The sequence below is a fragment of the Typha angustifolia genome, chromosome 11 (assembly GCF_048772165.1).
Source record: "Typha angustifolia cultivar Huaian chromosome 11, ASM4877216v1, whole genome shotgun sequence".
Lineage (NCBI taxonomy): Eukaryota > Viridiplantae > Streptophyta > Magnoliopsida > Poales > Typhaceae > Typha > Typha angustifolia.
The window spans coordinates 3,724,980-3,746,710 of record NC_133249.1 but is presented as its reverse complement, the minus strand read 5'-3'; the positions used below and the strand labels follow the sequence as shown (position 1 = coordinate 3,746,710).

General features: G+C 39.2%; 4 protein-coding genes across 6 annotated transcripts; 1 reads left to right on the top strand and 3 right to left on the bottom strand.

Annotated features, from left to right (window-relative positions):
* Window positions 1-31: 31 nt before the first annotated feature.
* LOC140771232 (pollen receptor-like kinase 4) lies at window positions 32-2,516 on the bottom strand. The gene is made up of 3 exons (XM_073112683.1): window positions 1,807-2,516; window positions 910-1,509; window positions 32-814 (listed from the first exon to the last, which is right to left on the bottom strand). The coding sequence occupies exons 1-3, from the start codon at window positions 2,483-2,485 to the stop codon at window positions 144-146; spliced, it is 1,950 nt and encodes a 649-aa protein (XP_072968784.1). The 5' UTR covers window positions 2,486-2,516; the 3' UTR covers window positions 32-143.
* A 480-nt stretch (window positions 2,517-2,996) lies between these two features.
* On the top strand, window positions 2,997-9,260 carry LOC140771231 (TORTIFOLIA1-like protein 2). The gene is made up of 7 exons (XM_073112682.1): window positions 2,997-4,164; window positions 5,094-5,288; window positions 5,361-5,463; window positions 5,775-6,442; window positions 7,256-7,963; window positions 8,122-8,303; window positions 8,985-9,260. Exons 1-7 carry the CDS (start codon window positions 3,517-3,519, stop codon window positions 9,043-9,045), a joined length of 2,565 nt encoding a protein of 854 aa, XP_072968783.1. The 5' UTR covers window positions 2,997-3,516; the 3' UTR covers window positions 9,046-9,260.
* A 271-nt stretch (window positions 9,261-9,531) lies between these two features.
* LOC140770079 (YTH domain-containing protein ECT2-like) lies at window positions 9,532-15,429 on the bottom strand. 2 transcript variants are annotated; one of them, XM_073111068.1, is made up of 9 exons: window positions 15,124-15,429; window positions 13,822-13,898; window positions 13,548-13,725; window positions 12,944-13,020; window positions 12,646-12,868; window positions 12,315-12,439; window positions 10,946-11,479; window positions 10,610-10,822; window positions 9,532-10,236 (listed from the first exon to the last, which is right to left on the bottom strand). In XM_073111068.1, the coding sequence occupies exons 1-9, from the start codon at window positions 15,155-15,157 to the stop codon at window positions 9,901-9,903; spliced, it is 1,797 nt and encodes a 598-aa protein (XP_072967169.1). In that variant the 5' UTR covers window positions 15,158-15,429; the 3' UTR covers window positions 9,532-9,900. The 2 variants fall into 2 exon arrangements, with proteins under 2 accessions (XP_072967169.1, XP_072967168.1); XM_073111067.1 differs by having other exon boundaries at window positions 12,526-12,868; window positions 15,124-15,428.
* Window positions 15,430-16,709: 1,280 nt separating this feature from the next.
* On the bottom strand, window positions 16,710-20,958 carry LOC140770460 (squamosa promoter-binding-like protein 11). 2 transcript variants are annotated; one of them, XM_073111666.1, is made up of 5 exons: window positions 20,583-20,953; window positions 19,960-20,474; window positions 19,687-19,823; window positions 18,072-18,305; window positions 16,710-17,229 (listed from the first exon to the last, which is right to left on the bottom strand). In XM_073111666.1, the coding sequence occupies exons 2-5, from the start codon at window positions 20,436-20,438 to the stop codon at window positions 16,913-16,915; spliced, it is 1,167 nt and encodes a 388-aa protein (XP_072967767.1). In that variant the 5' UTR covers window positions 20,439-20,474; window positions 20,583-20,953; the 3' UTR covers window positions 16,710-16,912. The 2 variants fall into 2 exon arrangements, with proteins under 2 accessions (XP_072967767.1, XP_072967768.1); XM_073111667.1 differs by lacking the exon at window positions 18,072-18,305 and having other exon boundaries at window positions 19,960-20,958.
* Window positions 20,959-21,731: the final 773 nt, after the last annotated feature.

Below are 21,731 nucleotides of genomic sequence, written 5' to 3'. Positions count from 1 at the left end.
TTTATTATAAATCCATTTTTGGCCTAACAACAAAATGTAGAAAAAAAATTACGTGGTTGCAAGAAAAGAAAAAAAAAGAAAAAGAAAAAGAAAAAGAAAATCCTATGTTCTTTTTATCACTCTACCACTTTAGGCACCTCAAACTAGATAGAAAGCTCGTCACCAGCCATCGCCTGTGAATGCGATGAATAATACCCTCCCTCTTTCTCACTAACGTATGAAGTATACTTTTCATCACTCTCTCTTTCTCTCAACTCTTCAATCTTCCGGACTGCTACATCCAACTCCCACCTCTTCTCCACATCTGCCTCACAGCATTCAAGTGCAATATGCAATAACTTCAACATCTCCCCTTCTCCATTCTTACTCCTCTTCATCTCAGCATCGAACACCTCACCATTCCTCTCCTCTCCCACAACTGACTGCACCCAGCTCGCCAAATCGGCGCCGGCCGGCCCCTTTCGGAGATAGGTGGTGGGAAATTCCCCGGTTAATATCTCTAGAATTAGTATGCCAAAGCTCCATACATCACTCTTCCTGCATGGCTTGCCATGCACTTGAGCGCACTCAGGGGATTTGAAGGCCACCATGACCTGCGAGGCGTGCGACTGGTTCATCACCGGCGCGAGGGAGTAGTCCGTCAGTATTGGCGCGAAGGAGGCGTCGAGGAGGACGTTCGAGGACTTGAGGTGGCCGTGGGGGATCAATAACGTCGGGAACTCGCGGTACAGGAAGGATAGTCCTCTTGCTATGCCTTTGATCACCTTCAGGCGTGCCGGCCAGTCGAGCGGCAAAAGGTTTGACCCGCGGTTACCTGTGGGTTAGTCAACTGATTATCTAGTAACAAGCTTCAAATTTATGCCATGCCATTCCATTGATTCATGAGATGCAAAGACTCGGAGGCTTTACCATGCAACATATGAGCCAAACTCCCACTGGGGATGTAGTCAGAGATCAGTAGCTTCTCTTCCTTCTTGTACAAATATGCCACCAAAGGCAACAGGTTGGGGTGAGATAACTTCCCCAACCTCCTCATATGTTCCTGGAACTCCTCGCTACCCACCCCATTCATCTTCTTGAACTTCTTGACGACGATGGTGCCACCGCCGTCGAACACGGCGGTCTTGTAGGAAGACCCAAAGTTTCCACTGCCCAGCACTTCAGCTGAGGCCATAAGCAAGTCCTCCAGTTCAAACCTTCGCTTTTCATCCCTTACAAACACTAGCTTTGCATGCCCTACTTCCTTTGCTGCTTTCTTGGGGCCCGAGGCGTGGCGGGCGACCGCGCCCTGTTCGAGAACATCGGCGGCCTCTATGGTCTCTTTTTGTCGGTGGCGGCGGTGATGGCAGAGAAGGATTGTGAGGATGCATATGGTGATTAGTAGCACTACGATGGATATCACCAAGATGTCGATTAGCAGGGCGTACGGCATCTTCGTCATTGACGATGACGGCGGTGGCGGTGAACTGCAGGCGACGTCGAGCGGTGGACCACAAAGATTCTTGTTATCTATATAGTTGAGAGAGATGAAGTTGGAGTGCAAGAACTAAAGCATTCAAGCAGTTAATGAAGTATACACGGTGCTGTTTAGATGTCTCTTAATTGATTTTATAATTTTGAAATCTTATCTGCATACGATGAGATCTTGAAAGATTTTATTTTTACGCACTGTCAAATAAGCATTTAAACAAATGAAAAGAAGATTAAAACATACCATCTTATGGCTAGCTATATATGTATATAGGTCAATTGTAATATGATAACAGATTAATTTCTCTTGAAGGGCTTCCACTACTTAAAACTGACCTGCAAACATGCTCGCATCAAACTTGCTAAGCCCTGCCGGAATCGGCCCTTCAAGATTATTATCCGCCACGTTCACCACCGCCAGCCCCGGCTGCCGGAAGTCCGGTATCTCTCCCTCAAAATAATTCTTCTCCAAACCGAGCTCGACCAGATTCGAGAGCCCGGTAAGCGATGCCGGTATCGGCCCCGAGAAGTCGTTCCGCGACAAGTAAAGCTTCTTCAGCGACGGCGTCTCCGCGAACGAGCCGTCCGGTATCTCTCCCGTTAACCGGTTCCCCGACAAGTATATCGTCTCGATCCCGCGTAGCTTCGCGATCTCCGGCATCGCCCCGTCGAAGCTATTATTCTCAAAGCTCAACATCCGCAATTGTGGCAGGTCGGCTAAGGATTTAACGTTCAAGTTGCCGGATAAGTTCATGTTATCTAGTTGTAGCCCTACTACTGTTCCATTACCGCTGCAGATAACTCCCGTCCATAACGTAGCGTTCCCTTTGCACGGGCTCAACATAGGGGTCCAATCGCGTAACGCCACGTCGCCGCCGCCCGAGGATAGCGTCGCCTTGAATACGAGGAGAACGTCGGACTCCCCTGCGCCCGGAGAGAGGCGTAGAGAGGGGAGGATAGAGAGGAGGAGGGTGAGGAGGTGGAAAGGCCACGGCGCGGCCTCTTCGTCGGCCATGGCGGGCGGTTTGCGAGAGGTGGAGGAGGAAGTTGTTGGTGGTTGGAGCGGTTGGGATAGGGATGGCTATAGATGGCATGGTGAGAGGAAGAGGGAGTGATCGGAAATGAGGTTGGGCAAGATGGCAACGTGAAAAGTGGAATTGAGGAGTTGACAAAGTCAACTTCGTTTTATCCTTTGATTCTATGCTAACCTAATGTATGAATTTCCTGCAGCCATGTATGGAACTAAGGATGCCACTGTAATATTTTAACTTTTAATTTGAAATCGCCTCTCCGTTCAGTACGTCAGTACAAGCTTAGCAGGACACGCCTCGTCCATCCGATGGTTAATTTTCTGTTTGCCAACTCCATCCAGCCGTCCACGCGTTCCCCAATTCGGAATTTCGAATCCCTTATCACAAAAGCGCGAAGAGAACCATATCCCAAGACACTTGTCTCTCACTCTCTCCTCTCTCCTCTCTTCTCCTCTCTCCTCTTCTCCTCTCTCTCTCTCTCTCTCTCTCTCTCTCTCTCTCTCCTCTCTCTCTATTGGGTTCTGCGATTACTTTGTAAGCAGTGTCGATTCGAATTCAAAGCCTTCAACGCTGCCATCCATCTCGGGCTCTTCTTTTTCTCACGTTGAGGAGATCTCCCAAGTATTTGAAGCACTTGCAGGAGGGAGTAGCCAGGATCTTTATGCACACATTCTTCGTTTTGAGTTCTTTTTTGTTTGGGATTTTGAGTTTTTGTTGGTTATTCTTCTTACTTGATTTTTGTGTATCTATCTGAGATCAATAATGGGTGGAGCAATTTTGAATCTGGTCTCCATGGTAACTCTTGATGTCGCTTTACTTCCCAGTCCCTTCCTGAAGGAAGGATTTTCTTTCTCTATTAGTGCCCGAAATTTATCACCAAACTGTAATCTTTGAGAGGGCAGAGTTCATCCCAAGCTCCGTCTGTGGAGATTTGAAGTAGGAAATCTTATGTTGGAGTGATCGGATTTTGCCTCCCTGTAGCCAATATCTGATCTTGTTTGACGTAGGCGTCGCGATGAGGTCCAATGCGATGAATTTGAAGGGAAAGACAGGTGGTAGGATGGCGTTTGAGATGAAGCATAAAGTGGTCCTATCGTTGAACAAGCTTGCCGACCGAGATACCTATCAGATTGGTGTGGAGGAGCTGGAGAAGATTGCTGAGAACTTAGCCCCGGAAATGATTTCACCGTTCCTTTCGTGCATAACTGACACCGATTCTGAACAGAAGAGTGCGGTGCGGAAGGAATGCGTGAAACTAATGGGTACCTTGGCAAGGTTTCATGGAAGCCTGTTAACGCCTTACATGGTGAAAATGGTGGCTAGTATAGTCAAGCGTCTCAAGGATCCGGACTCTGTAGTTAGGGATGCCTGTGTGGAAACATGCGGTGTTCTGGCTACGAGCATAAGAAGCTATGGTGCTGGTGGTGAAGGAGGTGGCAGTGCCTTCGTTACATTGGTGAGACCTCTTTTTGAAGCTTTGGGTGAACAGAACAGATATGTTCAGGCAGGTTCAGCTTTGTGTTTGGGGAAGGTTATCGATGAGAGCACTGAGCACCCTTCGTCAATTCTGGCCCAAATGCTGGCTCGTGTTGTTAAGTTGCTCAAAAATCCTCATTTCATGGCAAAGCCTGCAGTCATTGAGTTGATCAGAAGCATTATCCAGGTTATGTTGGAACTCTTCTAATGGACCGATAAAGTTGGTATTGCAGATCAACTAGATTTTATTTGAATCAACTACTAATTTATTAGAAAGAAACTATTAATTTATGAGCAGAATATCTCTAGCAAATACATGATTCAATCTCGATAATTTGCATACTTTGAGTATCAAAAGTAGGAAAGAGAAAATTTTGCGATTACATCCATTTTCCTGTTCATGATCAAACTTTTGGTGCAGCCCTTTCTACTTTCTCTTCTTCTCTGGTGTTGTTTCATGTGCCTCCTTTCCACTCTAAATGTTATGGCTTCAACTTAAAATCCTTACCTTACATGATTAGTGCGTTGCCTACACATGCCTCAGTCTGACTTGTCTCAAGTCCCAGACAAGTAAGCTAACAACTATGGGTAACTATTCTGGATTTTCTTTCTTGGGTTATATGAGTAAATTATGCCAGAAACATACTATGCATCAATACATGGAAAGCGGCATCCAAGGATTGTAGAACTAAAACAAAGTTTTACTGTATCCATTCCTTGATTATCAAAAGGTTACTGCTGCTGAAGAAAATACCTTCTCTTCTATCTTTAAGTTTTACTTTACGAGAAGAGCATGAAGTGGATTATTGAAACTTTCAAGGACAATTTAGTGCATCACATATTTGTAGCTCAATTTTATCCTGGGAGTAACTTGTGAATTGTGATAGAGACAATTGCTGCTGATCCCTATGGTAATACATTAAGACTTCTTCACTCTAGTTTTCACGTCCTAGGGTAGTTTAGATAGTATCTCATCCACCTATTGCCTTCCCAATCTTTTGGCCACAAGATAAGCATGTAGTTGAGCATTCTGGTTGAGACATTGATAGCCCACCAGCCATTTTTCATCATTCCTGTGGTTTGTATTTCTCATTACCACCTTTTCCTCATGTTCAGGCTGGAGGCGCTTCTACGGAGCATGCTTTATCTGCAGCACTGACCTGCATAACGGATGCCCTTAAAAGTAATGATTGGACAACACGTAGAGCTTCTAGTGTTGCTTTGGCAAGTATAGCTGTCACAAATGGATACTTGCTGGGGTCTTTCAAGAGTTCTTGCATCCTCTCCCTTGAGAGCTGCAGATTTGACAAGGTCAGTTTACACTGAGAGGTAGACTGCATATTGCTTGTGTTTCTACATTGATTATGTGTCTTCATTGTATAGGTGAAACCAGTGCGTGATGCAATCATGCATGCAATCCAATGTTGGAAAGCTCTTCCAGGGTCTGACTCTCCTGAACCTTCAGAAGGTGGATCAGCCACAAAAGGTTTGGCATCAATTTATATTTCCTACATCATTTGTTTCTAGAATAAGATAATAAGAATAACAAAAAACTAGAATAATGCCTGTCTTTTATGTTATGAGAATATCAAATCTTTTACTTTTATGTATTACGCTATAGAGTTGATTAGTTTCACATTTTTCATGGATTTAAATTAAACATGGATATATCTGATTTTATTATCCTTGTCCTTATCCATATTAAGCAAATATGCAAACTTATTATGCTCTGTTACTATGACTGTTGCTTATAATTTATGCTACTGACCAATTTTCTTTTTCTTGACATTGTGACAGAAAATTTTTGTGGAGACTACCATGAGGTTACAAGTGTTAGGGATGGCGGATATAGAGATACATCTTCAAAGATGGTTCGCCCTGCTTTTGTTCTAAGTGGCAATTCTATCTGTTCAACAAAGAAACGAGCTCCATTAGCTGTCAGAAGTGCCTCTTCAAATAATGTTGCTAATCAACACCACATGAAATCAAATGATTGGCACAAGAAGATATCACTACCAAAGGGTTGCTCGATGCCTTTGGTTGATGGTGAGCTGATGGAACCTAACAGGAGTTTCATTGCAAAGGATGACAAAAGAAGAGCAGCAGAATCTAAGGTAGAAGTTAACTATGACTATGGCAGTATGGAGGATAAACCAGAGTACTCCTCTGTATCAGATCTATCTAGTAAGAGCTATGTGACAAAGCACACTACTGCTACCCATGAGTACATTGAGGATCACTATTCAGCAAACATAACTGGGACTAAGGAGATCCTTGTGCCTGAGGAGCCTGAATCTGGACACTGTAGATATCAGGAACGCAAAAGTTTGGACTCAACAGTCACAGACTTGGGTTCAGAGGGTATGCATAGTTGTTGTCTGCATGCAGTGAATGATTTGGCCTTCATCAGAAAGAAACTCTTAGAGATTGAAACCAAGCAAGCAAACTTGCTTGATCTCTTGCAGGTATGTATTGTGTTGCCTTATGTTATTATCACGCATATTCAAATGTAAAGTTAATTATCCTCTCACTTTTAAACTTCTGACGATGTTGGCTCTTCAGAGGTACAATGGCAGATCATCATTTATATGATAATATGATTTTATTGACATCGGTTAGTATATATTTTGAATTCTTTCATTGCCTTCTAATTATGAGCTTCTATAAAGAGTGTTATGATGACATCAGTATGAAATGACGTTTAGGTCTAGTTATATTCATCTAATGTTTGGCAACATAGAAAGGTTTATATTTTGGTCTATCGCTTTTCCCTGAATAATCACTCTCAGAAAGAAAATCCAGAAATAATTTTTCTGAAGTCTATGCTGTTAATATATGTATCATATCAGGGTCTTATGATAGTCTGATAGAGATCTTATGGCTGTACTATTTTTTCAAAAAGCATTTTGTTGTATTAACACTTATTCTCTCTTAGCTTTCTCTAGAATTCTTGTTTCCTTCTTTATGCACCTTATATTAATGATTCTTGCTAATTGCTATTTTTTAGCTGTGAATGAAATTCTCTAGTGCTCTTACATGTTCAACATACTTTGATTATCTGATTACTTTGTTTTCCAATGTAAAATACACGTGCTTGAACTACAGGGTGCGTTAACATTGTGTATTTCTTGCAAAAATTCATGTCAGTCATCTCGCCCTCTATATCAGTACCAATACACGCTACACACATATACACATATAAAAGTAGTCAATATACCAATGCGCTTATACTGCTTCAAGTTCCTTCTTAATTTTATTTTGTCATTCACATATTTCAGTTGTTCATGGGGAACTCGGCAGATAACCTGTCAATGGTGCGGGCGAAGATGCATAACTTGGAGCATGCTGTAGACAAAATAGCACATTGCATTACCCAAAGCGAAAGCCTTTCTTGCATGCCTAGCTCGAAACTATTGAAGAACCAAAGTGTTTCTTTATCCCCTAGACTTTCTATCTCCACGCCTAGGTCATCTGTTGATGCTGATTACAAACAGCAATCATTGTCACATACAAAACATGGGAAGCTGTGTGGGGGTAATGTATCTTCCAGGGGCAGATCAAGCACCTCTGTAAAGGAAGGAGCTGAAATATGGAGAGATCATGCGGTCAAAAGGAGTCCTTTAGCTAAGGGAACTCAAAATAACTCAGGACGAAGTATTCATAGCTCAAAAAGCAGTCGAGCTAGAGATTCGAAGGATCGATTGTCTGTTTCAGCTAGTAACGACAGTGACCTGCACACAAAGTCGGAAATCATGATTGGCTTTTCAAAAATGATTGATGAGTTCATTAGTGCCGGGGACATGGAATCTGCATATGTGGAGGCCCTCTGTTCAGGTGATGAACTTAGTGTGATTGAGTTAATGGATAGGACTGGACCTGTTCTTGATAGATTATCGCCTGAGACAGCCAATGAAGTTCTGAGAGTTCTTGCTACATGGTTTCTAGATCAAAAATTTCTTGACTCTACAGTATCTTGGTTGCAACAGGTGAGCTATTCACTTTTTAATTGTTGCAACACTTAAACTAAGTTGCAATTTATATTTCAAAAAGTTGAAAGACTAAGTCATAATGCTATATATAGTTACTTTTCTAATTAATGATGAAATAGGACTACATAACCAGAATTGTGCATAATGTATATTAGGTGGTGGATTTAAGCTCTTCTCATGGGCCAAGAAACCTTTTCCTTTCTGCAAGAGCACAAAAGGATTTCCTATTTGCAGTAGAGGAAGTCACTACCAGGGGACTCTTCGATTCGGTAGAAAGTATTTCCATTTCACATCTTGCATCAAAGTTGAGCAAAGTTTGTGAGGATGTTTCATGCAGGTACTCTTTAACTTGTTATCACTATGTTTCATGGTTCATTTTGACTTTGGAACATCTTTAGGTTTTCCACATATAAACAACCAATTTTTATGGTAGAAATAAAACAACACTATGTATTTCTCTATATAAAGTCACATATATTGCCAAGGATAAAGGAAATTAGTAGATATCCATTTTCTGCGAGGTTCAAATTTTTCTCTAATCAAGGATATACGATCTTAAGAGAATTCATGTATATACAGAATCTGCGTGCTAGAAAGATGCCCTCCTGAAACAAATGGTAGTAAATAGAAGCAAATGGTTAGGGACAAACAGGTCACAGCAGGACTAGACAAGAGATTTTGCCGCCAGTAGTTTAGCTTAGTTTGAGCACGGGTTTGAAAACTCATGGCCAGAGTTGCCCTGGATATATGCAATTATCCAATAGACCTATTGTTGCAACTTATGAATTATTGCACTTTGGAACAACTCTGCAGTGACTGTTGATATTTATAACATGCAAGTTGTTTGCACTACTTTGATGGACTTTGTGTGGTTTGTATACTGGAATTGCTCACCGAACTGCCTAGCGAACTTCATGCTTTTGAAACATTCTGTGAACATACTTCTGTGGATGAGATATATTATATTGATATCTACTCTCTCAATGCCCTTACTACTACATCTTATTTGATCTTGTAGAGCTCTTCCAACTAAGGGGCCCAGAGGAAGCAAAAATGTCATGACCGCTTCTGTGTGTTGACAATTTGATCTTTGCAGAATCTTGAATATTTGCTAAGTGTTGGGGTGTGTGAGATGTATTCTCAAGTCAATTTTGTTAATGCATGATAACTTGGAGATCCCCAACTTTTGGTGTATTGTGACGTTAGACTTTAAACTTTGTTTACTTCTTTTCCATGGGAGAAATGACAATCCATGTCTTCGGCAAATAAATTTAAGCTGGGATTTGAATTTGACGAATAATACTTTTTGCAGTAATACACATCATTCTGTGAAGCTTTATAGTGATTAAGGTGCCAGTGGATAAAGGTCAACATTCTGCTTCCAATTGTTAAGTTTCCGTAACTGTACTTTCATTCTAACTAGGTAAGAACACAAACTGTACTAATACTAGATCGCAATAGAACCAATATGAGCAATTATCATTATGGATCTCAAACAGTACTAATACTCCAGAATTACCTGAACGTGAGATGTAACAAAATGAAAAGAAATCGGGGATTGGAGCTAAGAAGAAGAGAAAAACTTATTAATCTGCCATCCATCTGGGAACTTTACAAAGGCATGCATAAAAATGCAGCTCTCCTTGAGGCTAGCCACTAAGAGAATATCATAAAAAGACAGAAATAAAATAAAAAGAAAGATGATAACAAGAGAAAAAAAAACGGATCAAGAGGGATGGGAATTACAGCCCAAGGGTCGGCGGAGGCCTATCTATGGTACAAACTGAATCAGCAGCCCCAGAATTTTATCCTACCAGTAACAATCACTAATTGCTTCTTCCCAACCTTTGACAGGGAAGCTGGAGAAAAGAAACTCCAACTGACCAAAGGTGTGGATTTTGCATGCACTCTAGCTGCTTTCTTTTGCAGTTGCGTTACTCAGGCTTTATCGCATCTTCAGGCATAACAGCAGCAACATCAGCAGCATTACCAGAGTTAGTTCTATCACTTGATGGGTCAGCATTATTGCTTTCTTCCAACCGGATGTTGTGAGCAAAGTTCTTAGAAATCTGATTTATGAGATCAACAGGAGTAGCGGCAGACTTCTGCAGTTGGTTATCTACAGAACTGGATAGCTGCTGCTGCCGTGCCCTGTTCTCCTGCATGGCTTTCTCCCTTTCTTCATAGAAATCGAAGTCCTCAAGGATTGACATGTCGGCTTCATGCTTCTTGAAAATACTAAGCATCTCGAGACCCTGTTCCAGTTTCACCTGCACGTTTCATCCCAAACGAGAAGGTAAATATACTCGGGGATCACAAAAACGAAAAGGCACAACTCCACAAGCAAAATATATTCAAAAATCAAAATATCTAACTAATGGCATAAGAGGTAAATAAAAGAAGAATTCCATCAACTACAATTGATTAGCTGTCAAGTATAAGGCTAAACTACATGGGCATGCTAGTTCAAAATTTGGTATAAGGATCTAACTAAACTCATAACAAGCCTTAATAATGTTAACCATGGACTAAGTACAATAGCCTCCCAATAAAGATATTTACATATATCAGCGAATCACTGATACTAGTTTTATGACTAAATCATAAGTAACATCATGTCCTTTCAACTAAATCAAGTTTTACCTCCTGAGTATCTCTGCTGTTGGTTACAGGCTTATTTTCATTGTTTTCAAGAATGATATGCCGGAAGAGATTGTTGGGGACATCTTTGACAATATGCCATTTGACAGGAAACTGGCCAGTCCACTTGTCTTGCTGCCAATAATCAACACTCTTCTCAAAGTCAACAGGCCCAATCATCTCAGCCACCCCGCAGAACTGTCCACTGGCATTTACCTGTCCATAATTGATATTGCAAAGCTTACGACAACTTCATTTTACTTAAAGAAAAATAAGGTTTAAAGATAAGAAAAATGTAATCGCATTGCAATAAAAGTACAGATAGAGGCTGTAAGTTACCGAGAAAAACAGAAAAACAGGGCAGGGATCTTCTTTCTCTTTAGCCTCACGGTAAGCTGAATTCAACTTCCGATTACCATTGGCAGTGCTGGCCCAAACATTGTACTTAATGCTCTTATGGACATTATCCTCACTGTATGATTTTATAATGAAGAACTTGGCATCTTTGTACTCTGTAACAAAGTCAGGACTGTTATAGGGATCACGATCAACCACTACAGAAGGCTTATCATTTTTATTATCCAGTGGAGAGTTCTGTTCTATAGCTTGTTTCTTTGGCCTAGTAGCACGTGGCCCTCGGTTTTGTTCATTGAGAAAGTCGAGAGATCCGTTGCAACTACACAACAAAGCATTGCCTTTGCCCCGCCTCCTGGCTTTGTCAATGACGATTAGACCTCCTCGACCATGATTGCCCAAGCTTGGAATGGGCCCTCCATGGCTGACCTGCTGGAATAGGCCACCATGAGGATACCCTTTATCATAGGAGATATTGGAGGATCCAAAACCATAAGCAGATCTCTGATGTGGAGAAGCCTGAATTTACATTGCAATGTTAAGATGGCAAATGTGAATTCTTAAACGTACAGTAAAAGGGACGACAAGGTTGTCAATTTAAAATTGCAAACAACAGGTATATTTTGTGCTGATCTTAGTGCTCTTATTTCTTAGAGCTGATTGATTTCAATCTCTAATATATTAGCAGGAAACTAAGCAAACAGATATACGAACTCAATATTTAAGCTAAACTATTGAGTTCCAATGGACAATTTATTGCTCCAACAGAAACTTCATTAGTTAAACAAGATAGCCAAATCCAAAATATGAGAAATGAGATTCTTGGATGGAGTTAACACTAAGTGAAAAAAACTAGAATAAAATCTGATCTTTTTTTTCAGAGGTTTGCACCTCAATAAAGAAAATTCTTAAAATCTACATCTCGACTTTAGCAAGCACAGAGGTGCGAACATGATCTATGATGCAGGTTGCCAGTTGTATAAGAGAATTGAAGAAGAATAATAAACAAGATGACAATCATGCATTAAAATAAAATCATCGATAGAATACATTAAAGGAAATTGCACAGTGACAGAATAATTCACAGCATAATGGTCATAGATAAACTTATAAATCTTCCAGTAAGAATAGTAATTTCCCTTCAGCTAAATATTGTAGTCAATTTCCTCATTACACATTGGATGACGAACGGTTGTTGTTCAGTATACAATAATTGAGGTGAAAAGAAAAGACTAGATCTCATGCCGGCTACACACTTTTAGTGAAGGAAAAAAGTAATGATTCAGAGGAAAAGAACTAGACATGCTAATTTGAATCTAGAGACAAATGAAATAACATAAAGAAATAAGAGTACCATTCCAGAAGCAAGAGGTATGATGCTTTGTCCAAATGATCCAGATACACCAATTGGTTGAGGTGAAGCTGCAGGTGAAGATAATGTAGTCATCGTACCAGTGCCATCTGGTGGTTTCAACCAATCTGACCAAAAACCAACATAGATTTTTCATTAAAACCTTCCCGCACATCATGAAAACTAGGGCAACTAGAAATGCTAGCAAAGCTACCTCTACCAAAAGCACCATAAGGTAGATGATAACCCGACATTGGCCCGAAAAGCAAGTTACTTGAATTCAAAGTATCAGCAAGAAAAGCCCCTTGTGGATCAATTGGCATCATTGGATCACCTTGTGATAATGGAGTTGGCGAACTTAGATACGGAATGTTAGGAGGAGCTGATTGCTGGTAGTAAGGACCTGAGAAAGGGAAGTGCTGAGGTGAGTAGATCTGGTTGTCTCCACTAGCCGAAGGTAGAGGTGTTGTAACCGGAGAATAAGGCCCATAAGGCATCTGAGGACTGTATCCATATCCAGTATGGAACATGAGTGGCGGATTCTCATTATAGACACCCTTCAATAAGAAAAGATTTAAAGAAGATTCCGGAAGACAAAGATAAAAATTTAAGTGATAAAGGAGGATACTTACAGCTGATCCAACTTCTAAGCCTTCAATGTTCAAAAAATGGGGATATTCTTCCCACTCACCTGTAGGATTCTCATATCCTGCACACAGAATTACAAGATTATGCCCCATGATCGAGGAATAATTGAAGACGAAAATGCTGGATAAAAGATGAAATATGGAAGTGGATAAGGAAAAAAAGAAATAAGTATTGCCCAAGAGCAATTTTGTGCCTTCTTTTAGTAGGGAATAAGGACGGAAATAGCTGAGATATGTAAAGGTTTGTTACATAAAAAGGAATCTGAACTGAAAATAAGGGAAAATTTTAGAGTAAGTAATTTCAAGCGAGAAAGAAAGATGGTCAAAAAGGTGATACATCCATCTATTTATTATGCTTTGGAAATATCTGTGTAGGCTATACTAAGTTTGACCTAATTCTATATGCACAATCTATTTAATGTGGATAAAGAGATCAGGTTTATGTACACAGACATTCACTAAAAATTACCTTTCTATGTAAGGAAAATATTAGGTTCAGACATGCTGTGATACTGAATATGCAAGAGTTCTTTGCAGAGAATAATCTTATAAAACCAGTATACATAGAAGAAACAAGTCCAAAGCTAACCTCCATAAAAAAATGTTTGTGGGTGAGGAGCATATAAATTTGGGGGATAGACAACATTATGTTCTCCACGTCCATCTGAAGAGCTGACCTGGTTTTGGGCATCTCTTGACAGATTGATAGTATTCAAATCAATTGAAATGTTAGGCGTCATAATTTTCTCATCCTTGTCCAAAAGAGGCTGATACACAAGAATAAACAGCTATCCTTAGCTGATGATTTAGTAATTTCATAAAAACTAAAAAGGAAAGAGGTTAAGGGAGAAATGACTGGTAACCTGTTCTTTAGAGTTCTCAGTATTGATAGCTCTCTGTTCAACATCTAATGTTGAAGGTTCTAGTGATTCCACTGAGTCTAAAAAAGAAGAAGGAAGAACCAATGAGATCAAGCATTTCAAAATAAGTTCCTTCACATTCATGGAGACAATAATTCTACCAGGAAATTACTCTACGCAATCTACAGCTCAACTCTCACAATGTTTTCCAACACATTAAGAGAGTTCAGTAGTTCAACAATAAGAGTATGTAACCTAAGAAGTAAAAGAAAATGTAGGACAAGAAATATAATGAAGTTAAAGAATCTAATCAATTAGTAGATGAGAAAAATGTTAAAAGCTCTATTCAAATTTCTCAACTTAGGGAAGCTACTATGTCAACCAGCCACTTCAATCATCAACACCAGCACCACCATTATTTTTTTGCTTCACTAAACTCTATTGCTTGCATATGCTTATCTTGTGTCTTATTTGTCGACTTGGAGTTTCCAACTCACCAATTTTAAAGTCCACAAAACCTCATTACCATTAACGCTAAGCAATCAATCCAGAGAACCACTACTCAGGGCCTCCTCAAAATTCAAGTACCTTGTCTCCATTAAGTACTAGTGGTGGTTGACCATTTCACATACCACCATTAGAGGTTCCTTATTCTGAAACACTAAGCTTAACAAAAGGATAAATTTAATCAAGTTGACATCCAATCTTAAAAGCAGTACATTGACCCAAATCTCCACGCCATCTTGCAGAATATAGCACAAACAGAACAGTGTGAGTAAACATATTCCATGGAAGAGAACTGAATCCTTTGCTCAAGTATATTACAGCCAAGTTTCAGATCACCAAAATTGTAAATCAACTGTAGGCAGGAATTCATAATAAACTTCACAAATAACGAGCTATTTAGACATAATGTACCGGGAGCAGAAAGGATCCAAGAGGAGATCTAAGAGAATTCTACTTAGAACGACTAAAACAATCAATTACAATAAAAGCTTCTAAAATATTAAGAAGGCAACAAGATTTACTTTAATTTCCACACAAAGATCTGAGAACCAAATGAAAGCAGACACATACGCAAATCTCAAATCACACCTCTACCAAACTGAAACAAGCCAAGCTCGTCTTTTCCTCACATAAACTCCAAATCCTAAAGAAACCCAGATCAAAACAACCCAATCTAACACAAACGAAATACAAACAAGCAAGAAGAACCAATCCTTGGATCCAAATCAAGAGAATACCAAAGCCAGTGAACACGCATCGAGCACCCCAAAAATATTCAAAGAAGTAACTTTTCCATACCGATTTGATCCGGCGCTTGATGAATCGTCGCCATCAAAGACCCAGATCTCGAAAGTCGTCGCCTTTGCAGCAAAAGGGAATCAACAAATCCTTACCAGATAAGACTCCACCACTTCTCCGTCTTCCTCTTCCTCTTCCTCCTCTTCGGCCTTCGATCGAACACCTCTCCTGCTTTGATCCGAGAGAAAAAGAGAAGTCTTTCGAGCGGAGTCTCCCTATTAGATCACAGATGCATCTCGGAAGAGGGGGAAACGAAACAGATCCGCCTTTATTAATTATTTATACTCTCCATAAAAAGGAATAGGAGAGAGAGAGAGAGAGAGAGAGAGAGAGAGAGAGAGACCAAAAGAAACTGCACCACTTCGGGTTCCCGATCTATACCCACAAAATATGAGAAACTTTACCTTTTTGCCCCTAATCATTATTAATTGGGACCGTCTGTGTACCCTTATCTCCAATCCAAAGATGGATTAGTAAATTTAATTCCGTTCAGGACTCAAAGTTGGGAGTCTAATTAGAGATTGGATTAGATTTTAACTCCTACTCCTTGACATGGGCACGTATCCGACTTTGTTCTTTTGTGTGTGTGTGTGTGTGAGAGAGAGTTTAATGTGGGTGGGCGAATTGCTTGGAGATTAAGTAATGAGGAAGGCATTGTTGGATTCTGAGTGTGAAAGGCGTGAAGGCTGACTCATCTGTGTTTATGTCTTTATGAAGTGAGAGAATGAGTTGCACCTTTTAGATAAGACTTCAATAAGGACATGGAAAGCAGGGTGTCAAAAAAGAATATGATTGTACCGATCTAACTTGGGTTAATTAGAGCAATTGGATATGTATCTTGTTTGGTTGGATTATATATATGATTGGGTGATTATCGAGTTAGTAGATTGAGTTTGACCAGATTAAATCTGGATTTAGATCAGGATCTTATCCAACTCACTGAGTCAACTCAAGAAGATTTTCTCTTTTTCCAAAAGAAAAAAAAAAGATTGGGAGTTAGTTCAGGTCAGACCGGTAAAGATGCTTGTCAATATATGGATCGCATCCGATTATCGCAATCCTGTCCTACAGTCGCAGTTCACTGCACCGTATCTGCAATGCTAAAAACGAATATACATAAGCACCAATGTGGCAGCATCTTCAATAATGGTATTCTGCTTGAGTGATGATGCCAAGAGGAACATGACCAATTGGTAGCATCCCAAAAGGAACCTGTTGCTTGAGGTTTAGATTTCTCTGCAGTACTTTTCAAGAGATCCATGCAGTAGTATTTCAAAGATGAGAGAATCCATGCACTATTATTTCAGACAACTTGAAATCATAATATCTATGATTTTTCTTATATGATGCATGAACTTGTACATAATATCTCTGAAATCATAATACCTGTTTTAATGAATTCATACAAACTGATAACATAGTAGAAGTATTGAGAAGCTATTTCCCTTCCAAGAGAGCAGTCAAAGCTGTTCTTAAAATTTGGCTTCTGCTCTAGTAACAGGCAACTTAGGCAGTTCCATCAAATGCAAAATGGATGCATATTGTGTTCAAACTAATTATTTCTTAACATATGTGAGCTTAATCGATTGCCAAATCCAAAGATAATATCAAGTACAGCATCATAGAGTATCAAGTACAACATCATAGAGTACTAGCAGATACATAGAAGAATCATAAAAGGAAGTCTGGTCCAGAAAATAAAGGATGTACATGATAGAACATGGGAGTCTATCCGATTCTAATCCGGAAAAGCAGCAATATTATTTGGTGTCAGTGTAACTGACTAGAATCAAAAATAAGTTGGTCCATAGGAAGAATTAAGTAGCTGAAACTCCTGGAACGGATTACCATTGCTATGCATGGCAAATGGAACCACTCGCTCTTGGTGACCCAGAGGCTCTCCATCCTGCCAGTAAGCTGGAATCAAGCTCCCTGCCTGAGACAAAGTCTGAGTTGCACTGGTTTGGTTATTGCCCACAAGCTGGACGTGAGAAGATGGTGGTCCAGGGTCTGGTGAACTCCAAGAACTAGATGACAGAAGAGAGAGAGCACGCTGTAGATCCGGTGCTCTGTGCAAGTTTGAGGCTGTTACAGAGGCTTCCGGACCTGTAAAGATGAAAGACAGATATGAAGGTAAGAGTCAGGTACTTGGTATAATATTTTATTGTATAGTATGAGATTCTTCATAGATATAGATGCGATCCTCTTAATCCCTCCTATTTCAGAAAATGAAGGTTCATGTCAGTAAAATGGGAAAGAAAAAAATAATATATGCAAATAAATCATAATTCCATGTGCTCAGGCATTCGACCAGAGAGAGAATTGTGTTATGAAATGAGAATACAAGCAGAGCACTCAAGCAGTACCCTATGGAGTTAAAAACTGAAAATGAGGAGAAAAGACATGCAAAGCAAAGTTTTCTTCAAAACACCAAGAAGTGCCCTTCTAGTTAATCCTAAGTCTAGATGAGGAGATATGCATATAGGGGCATCCAACAGGCATAGCATCATAATGAAGTGATTTACACAAGCAGGTACAGTAACATAACTGGAACAAATTGGTTTCTATAAAAAACCTGTCTCTGAGAAGATTATTTATTTATTCTTTTTTGAAAAAATAAATTCCTACCTCCATCAGAAAATAGGGACATTTGAGCGAGAACTGAAAAGATTCTATATAACCAAGGTTTTCTCAGAAACAAAACACAAACATATTATTCTCTAACCCTATAGTTCTCCTAACATATTCTTCTGTTAATCTAGAAAATAAGGAACAAACAACACTCAGATAATAAATTAAATCAGACTACTTCAATTTGGGTAAAGGCACTTCAATTGAAGGAACAGATTTAGCCATTCTCTTGGCAGCAAGAGGGAGAAATAGCAATATTTTAGAACTTCTCCTACAAAGCTTCTCAAAATAATTCAATTATTGATAACTTCTGTAACCTTTAATTGGCAAGGGACTATCTACTTCTTGACAAAGAATTGAGAAAGCATTTGACATCTGAGAGTTGCCCACATGCAGTTGCCCATCAGTGCCTCCTACTTTTGTTGACTTCATCCAGGACTCTTTTGCTTGTGAGAGCTTGGAGTCAGACAAGCCTACCCATGTGGAAGTTATGGGTTTCATCTGATTAACTGGAGGTTTATTCCATAGGAAGCTTATCTGATGTCTATCATCTGCAGCAATGCAGACCGGTCATGTTAGAAGAAGAATGATTCAGCATAACCAACAAAACTCGGGTACTCTTTTTTATGAAAGCTTTAAGAACTCATCTACCCAATAATATCATAAAATAATATGAGAAGAGCGTATCGATGATCTTTTACAGCCTGCTCATAGCATAAAGCCATAAACATCTATGAAGCATTTTGATCAAAACAAAGATCTAGGTTGAAGAATTGTGAATGCTATGAGCCAAAGGCTTGGACAGGCAAGTCCCTCATCAGAAAATTTTCAAATCCTATTAATCTGGCATGCCAAAGGCAACATAAATCTAATTTAGTGGTTGACTTAATGATTCGATCAAATCTTGGGTTTTGCTAGCAAATAGACTCCATATGTAGATGTATACAAGGTATATTCATACTTCGTAATGCGACGTTGATGAAACCCATTAGGGATCGTACAAATGACGAATATTTGGTAAATAATGGATCTTATGTATAACAAAAGTTTATTTCTGCAGGGCCAGACAGAGAAAGGCCACTCAAAGTATGGTAATGGAAGTAATAGAAGGCTAATATATATTTTCACATATCGCATAACATGTTCCATGTTTCCAAAAGGCGGGCACATATGCGGTGTATAGACCACATTATAGAGTGAGAGACTGACCGTAACAACATGATAGTAGATAAGTTGCAGTGCAACCATGGAGTTATCAGCTATCACTAAATAAACTCTTATTCTCATGTAATAGAAACAAAAAAAAATGATGACTAATCAAACATCAATAACAAACAAATCATCAACAAGATAGTTCTGTCTACACACCCATAGTTCTACTAAGAACCAACAGAGCATCTCTAAATAACAAGCTAAAAAAAGAATAGCTATCAAGAAGTAAACCTTACTTCTACACAGCTTCAAACATGGACAGGGTTGTCATTTTAGTTTTTGTGAAGATCAGAATCAGAAAGGAAAACATGACATTTAATTTTCTAAATTAGAAGACAGTTAGTGCATAATTGCAACTAAATCGGAGAAAGATAGGGGAAAAAGTAGCTTAGTTACTATATAACCAAGAAGTGAAGTGCCTTAAAATCTTACAAGAATCGGAAAAGAAAACACTGAATATATCTTCATATCAAATATTTATTCTTCATGGCTGATATATACTTGTATAAAAAGGAGATATCCAAATAACAAACCAGTGGCCAATTTAAATGTCTATTATTTTTCAACTATATCAAAATTAAAACTTATCGAAGAAATCTACAGCATTACTATTGGCTATAAGCAGCATGACAATAGACAAGAGATGTTGTGATAAGCACCCGTTGTGAAAAAGAAAAATCAATTCAACAGGGGAAATGATCCATACAATTCTGGCATTACCATAATATGATGAAGAAAGCATTGCAGGGTTAAAGGATAACTCAGTTGGCTGCGGCTTGCGTCGGCGTGCATTATGATCAGACAGTCGCCTGCGGCAGCTCCTCTTTTTCTCATCAAACTCAGATAAACCATGGAACCTTAAATATGACCAAGAAATTATTCTCATCAAAATGAGTTTAAAAATTATATAAAGAGGAAAAAAAGACATCCTGCCTTTCCAGAAAAAACATAGCATCAATTGTTGGCCAAGTGATCATTCTCAAATTTAGGTACCTGCTACATTGCTGGCAAAATCTAAGCTCCTTCCCCGCAACAATGACACGGGGGCACTTTGAATGGCTTTCGCATACTCTATGTTTGCGGTGGTAATCTTTAGCTGCGCTGAGATCGATATTGCAGCCCTCAACTTGGCAGAAGCTATTCTGTATATTAGACTGCAAAACCTTAGCTTTCTTAACCGATGCAACCGGCACAGGGGGCGTCACAACAGACAAAGAAGACTGCGGCAAATCTTCGAAGTAAGTCCTCTTTCCAAGCTTCAAACCCATCGACGAAGAAGACCCGGCATCCGGCGCAGTGGCCAGATCTTTCTTCTTGGGTGAAATCGTAGCATCTAGCTTGGGAAAAGGATCCAGCAAGGCCGAGATGGAGCTCTTGGACGAAGAAGCCCCCGAAGAAATAGCAGACCCGTCATCGAACACCTTGAGGTCATCCCAATCCCATAGCGCCGGAGTCCTCGCGTTCCACTCCATCCCAACTTGTCGACTTGAGATGAAATCCCTCTTTACCTTTAAAGATCCCCACAGATCTCGAACTGGGTTGACTTGTGATTGATCCGTAAACCTAATCTACTGAACACCTACATCAAATTAACCAAGAAAACAAGCTGCTTTTACCTGCTTCGCAGATGAGTCAACGGAGCATACATGGCTAGTAGAGGAGGAGAAGTTTTCTGCAGATCGCGAAGCGAGAACGGAAGGAGGAGAGAAGCTAAGAAACCCTAAAAGAGGAATTTTAGGAACGAGCACTCCTTCTATCTATTTATTTATTTATTCATTCATTTATTTATGTATTTTTCTTCTTCTTTCCCCCTTCTCATATTGTTTTTGGGCATATGTTGTGCAGTAAGCCATCGTTTTCTCACATTAAGCATGGGATCATAGATGTTATCTTCCATTGGAGAAGGAAGGAGATGATCGTCATCATAACCAATTAACCATTCATCGGTAGATTCGGAATATTCTCACCTACCTCCAAATTCCAAATCCAATCACCCATGAATGATAGGATCTTATTACTCTCTCTTTTAATACACACACACACACACACACACACATATATATATTAGGTACTGTCTTTTTGCAACCTAATTATACTTTATTTTTTATTTTTTTGACCGACAATAATAAATTCTAGTGGGCATGACATATAAATTATCTACTCTATTATTATAGTAAAATGTGCACCAAATATCTAAAACATATACTAATAAAAAATTTATGTTCGATGAGTAGGATATCATATGTGGTGTAATATTTAATGATGGGAGCATTTACAACAATAGTGAGGCTGTTTGATAAAATATGAGGTATAAATGTAGACACAAGTTTTATTTCTTTTTTTTTCAATTAAAATTTAAGAAAATATCTGTTAACAGCCACTTAATTGAAGTAGATGCCAAGATGAACTCATCATAATTATTGAAAAAAAAAATATTATAAATTAAAAAGTGATTTTTATATTACACTTTATAAGTATAGATATAAAGTTATTCTGGATATACTTAGAAGACAAGATCGTGTATAACTTCTAGTTCTAGGTGGGTTTATGTTTACGTATCAGAAGACCCCATGAGTCATATATATATGTAGGTAGATCTCATTGATAATTTCTGGCAGAAAACAAAACTAGACTATCAAAATTTTGACCAAAAGAATGCCTAATTTGTGAAGATCATGCAAAAATTGTGTCCTGAATACAGGTCATAATCTTACCTGTGACAGTTTGCAAAGTTTGAAAGTAGCATAGCATCTATTTTATAACTC